This window comes from Ctenocephalides felis, unplaced genomic scaffold, assembly GCF_003426905.1.
Source record: "Ctenocephalides felis isolate EL2017-DRISC unplaced genomic scaffold, ASM342690v1 CF-g0.4_SCAFFOLD_01492, whole genome shotgun sequence".
In the NCBI taxonomy this organism is placed as follows: domain Eukaryota; kingdom Metazoa; phylum Arthropoda; class Insecta; order Siphonaptera; family Pulicidae; genus Ctenocephalides; species Ctenocephalides felis.
The window spans coordinates 34784713-34788688 of NW_020537646.1; the positions used below are offsets into that span (position 1 = coordinate 34784713).

At 29.8% G+C, this 3976-nt stretch overlaps 1 protein-coding gene across 1 annotated transcript; it reads left to right on the forward strand.

The window, feature by feature from the left end:
* Positions 1–282: 282 nt before the first annotated feature.
* Positions 283–1623, forward strand: LOC113371174 (inositol-pentakisphosphate 2-kinase). Its single transcript, XM_026611817.1, has one exon. The coding sequence runs from the start codon at positions 283–285 to the stop codon at positions 1621–1623; it is 1341 nt and encodes a 446-aa protein (XP_026467602.1).
* The last annotated feature ends 2353 nt before the right edge of the window (positions 1624–3976 follow it).

Below are 3976 nucleotides of genomic sequence, written 5' to 3' on the forward strand. Positions count from 1 at the left end.
ATCTTCACATGATATTTCTAATAATGTTGTTCAAGAGTTCATGGGTACAAAATTAGACGAACAGATAAAAATATCCAGATCTATTTTGGAACGATGTGTTTGGGAGTCGCGCTGGTGGAAAACATTCACAAAACTTTTGGGAACTTGTTATACAATAAGGGACAATGAAAAATCGAAATTGTTGATCTCACTAGCTGCAATTTATTGAAACTAAATCAAAAGTTAGATATAATAAGACCTGAATATAGGAGACACAAACTTGTAGCTTCCGAATATGCGGTAATGTTTCCAGATTTTACACTTATGCCGGATACGGATTATTTATGTTATGGAGACACTTTTACGTTCGAATTAAAGCCGAAACACGGCTGGACACCTTATGTAATAAATGAAAACGAAAGTTCAGAATATGCCAAATGTCCATATTGCTTAACGCAATTTCTGAAATTCAAAAAAGGAAAGATCAATAAAATCAGCGGATACTGCCCTTTGGATCTCTTTTCTGGTAACATTCAAAGAATGACCAAAGCTCTCAGAAGTATTATCGAAGTGCCTCAAAATAATTTTAAAGTATTTCGTAATGGTCATGCTGTGGATCGTAGTGATTTGAAAATGCTTTTAGAAGACTTATTTCAAACAAATCTTACTACTGATAATGCAGACAAAAACATGGTTAAAGAATATTCCCAAATCTTAAAGGAGGATGTTGATGGACAACTTATGCAAAAAACCAACTACGATTGCAGTGACGATTCGGAACAAGTAGACTATTCACAGTATAATACAAATAACATTGGTGATACATTAAAAAATTATGTTCACGAATCTCAGTCCAATTCCCACAAGAAACTAAAAACATCACATTGTTCAGATTCTGGATATTCCGAACAAATTAATTTTAAGCCACCGTTTAATGTATTGAGCGAATTGGCCAGTCTTATATGCGTTACATTATTAAAAAATTTTAATGCAAAAGAAGATGAACTCAATGCAACATGTTTAAACAACCAAACCGTCCATTATGATAGTTCTAAACATAAGTACTTAAGAAAATTACATGAACTTGGTTTAAAAACCTGCCAAAGAAATAATTATCAATCAAATTTACCAAAAGGCTGCATTTTGGAAAGATTATTGAGACTGCAACTTTTGGACTGTGATGTCACTTTAGAAACTCTATCAAAAGGTAAAGGCTATCAATATATTGAAGGAACTTTAAAGGTTTTAGAGGACCCCAAAAGATCCTTGAATGATCTCACGGATCTGGAAAGGTCCATGATGGCAGCTACTGTTAAAGATTGTTCGGTGATGCTGACTTTTAGAAGAATTAAAGATGAAGTAATTTCTAAAAATAATAAAAGTTCTACTAATTTTAAATCCCTTTGCTGTGGCGATAGTTTAAACGGATTTTGCGAAAGCATGCCAGGAGGTGTTCAACTAGATAATTTCGAAAATCAAATTGTAGAACTCAATGGCCAAAGATTTATGGCCAGGGTTTCTGTAATAGATCTAGATCTGAAACCTGAATCTAGAATAGATAATTACTTGAAACATATTCAAGATATGTTTGAAGCAACTTTAGAATTTTTAAATAAACAGAAAAGTGACTCACAAGAACATTAGTAATTGAATGATGAAAAGAAACTGATGTATATCAATATTGATAACAAATTCTCGGATTTTATACTTTACAAGTGAATATTTTATTTATCATGTAAATTATATAAAACTTGTTCTACTGTGAAAATGTTTTTATACGTTGCTGATGAATTAGAAGAAATTAAGGTTTTGTTAAAATAATTGTAAGATAGCGATCAATATTTTATATTTGTTGCATTTAACAAGCTATGTATTTAATACCAAGTATAATAAAATATAAGCAATATTGGTTTTACAAATTTAATTTTAAATATTTTATGTTTATATGCATATTTATTATACACTATTTCAGTAGGCTGCTCTAGTTAAAGTATTCTAGATAAAAATCAAGTCTTGGAAGTTCATTGTTTCACCAGTCTTCAAAAAAAAAAATATATATATATGTTAAATTGATTTTTGGTTCATAATTAACTTAGTACTTAAAACAAGAATTTATTGATATAGAATGTTATATAATAATTCAGAACATTTAACTAATTATAAGAGTCTTTATATGAAAATTCGAAAGAAAACATGTAAATGTGGACATCTATTCTAATTTCAAAACTAGTGGTGTTTGGCATCGTGCCTTCAGGTAAATTGCTGGAACTTCCGTACCCTAATGGAGTTCGAGGAATATTAAATATTTTCAAATAAATTATCATGATTATTTGACGTATAATAAGTGATGTCTAGAACTTTAGCTAGAAATAGAATTAAAATCCGAATTATTTTTCGATATTCAATTTAAAAAAAATGCTTTACCCAAAAGCAATCGACACAAGCTGAAGGTTAATTAAGTCATTCAAATCATATGCTTTGTTCCCTCAAAAACTGCAATTTTTGCACATTTAGCTTTGTATCTCCGAAACGGCTGAACCTGCCTTTGCCAAAATCTAATCACCACTTCTCCCGCTCATTACGAATCAAATGTTTTCTAGATCATTGAAATCGGTTGATCCGTTAAAAACTGACATTTTTAGCACTTTTTGCTCCATATCTCCAAACCCGCTGGAACTGCCTTTGCCAAAAATTAATCAGTTTATCTCCATATCAATAGAAATCGACTGCTTTTTGAATTTTTCAAACCGGTACATCGACAAAAAGTTGTCTCCACACATACACACATACGCACATATATTTTTTCTGAGGTATGCTGAAATGTTCAAAAATCTCTGAAACGTGAAGTTATGCAAAAATTTTCATTATCGTTTTTGGCCTATTACTATAACTTACCCTTCGGGAAGTACATATCACTAATCCTTGCAATATTTGATAAACTTTCTCAGTCAATTTTAATATTCAATTTTTTATTAGTATTTACAACAATTTTTTGGTAGTTAACTAACCAGAAATTTTAGGCACTATCTTTGTTTGCATTAAGTTTAAATCATCTAGTAATTTATATTGATCAGCTAACGATTTTATATTTTTGATGGAATTCAGATATTGTATTAAAAAACTTGCTATCAAATATTTCTATTTCCTATGATCAAGTTTAAGAATCTTTGGTCCAATATTCAATTATAAATGACGTTGATTATTTATCACCGGTAGTTCTAGATCATTCTCTAAATGTGAGTTGAATAATACATGAAATAATTATATTATTTATTTAAGCAATCATACATCAGATTATCTGCAGTCGGTGCAGTTAATGGCACAGTCTTTGTTACAATAATTCTAAATTAATCTATGTCCTTGATATTTATGGAAGCAAATGCACTTAACACATATTGCCGAGCATTAGTAATCAAGCTGCCTTATGAAAGGAAAGAAGGATTGTTGGGAAAATTGTAGGAATGGAAAAAATTTAACATACAATTGCGTAAATGGAGTAAGTTGAAGGATATTCTTGTGAAAGGATGTTCGTCATATATTGCACTTGAACTATTAGGTTCTATACAGTATTACTCATTGAAGTGAAAGAATTACATGGTTTGTTGCAAACTCTTCTTATAACTGAAACTCATGTATCATATTTAATACTGATATATTTTTCTGGAATCTATAATATGACAAAACAATAGGCCTTGAAAATATTACCCTGTTATAATTTGATGATCACCCATACACAGCATCTTTTTATTAAAAACAAAAAAATTATAAAAACTAGTGTTGTTTGGCATCGTAAGGCAAATAAAAACCCTTAAGGCAAATTGCTAGAACTTCCCGTACCAAAAACTAAATTATTAAAAAAAACTTTGCAAAACTTTTATAAAATTGGGTTTTTGAGAAATTTTGAAATTTTTGAAAAAGTCAATTTTGAAAAAAATGATTTGATTTATATTTTGATTTTTTTGAAAATTCTGAACATTTTTTTTAAGCAATCGCGCTG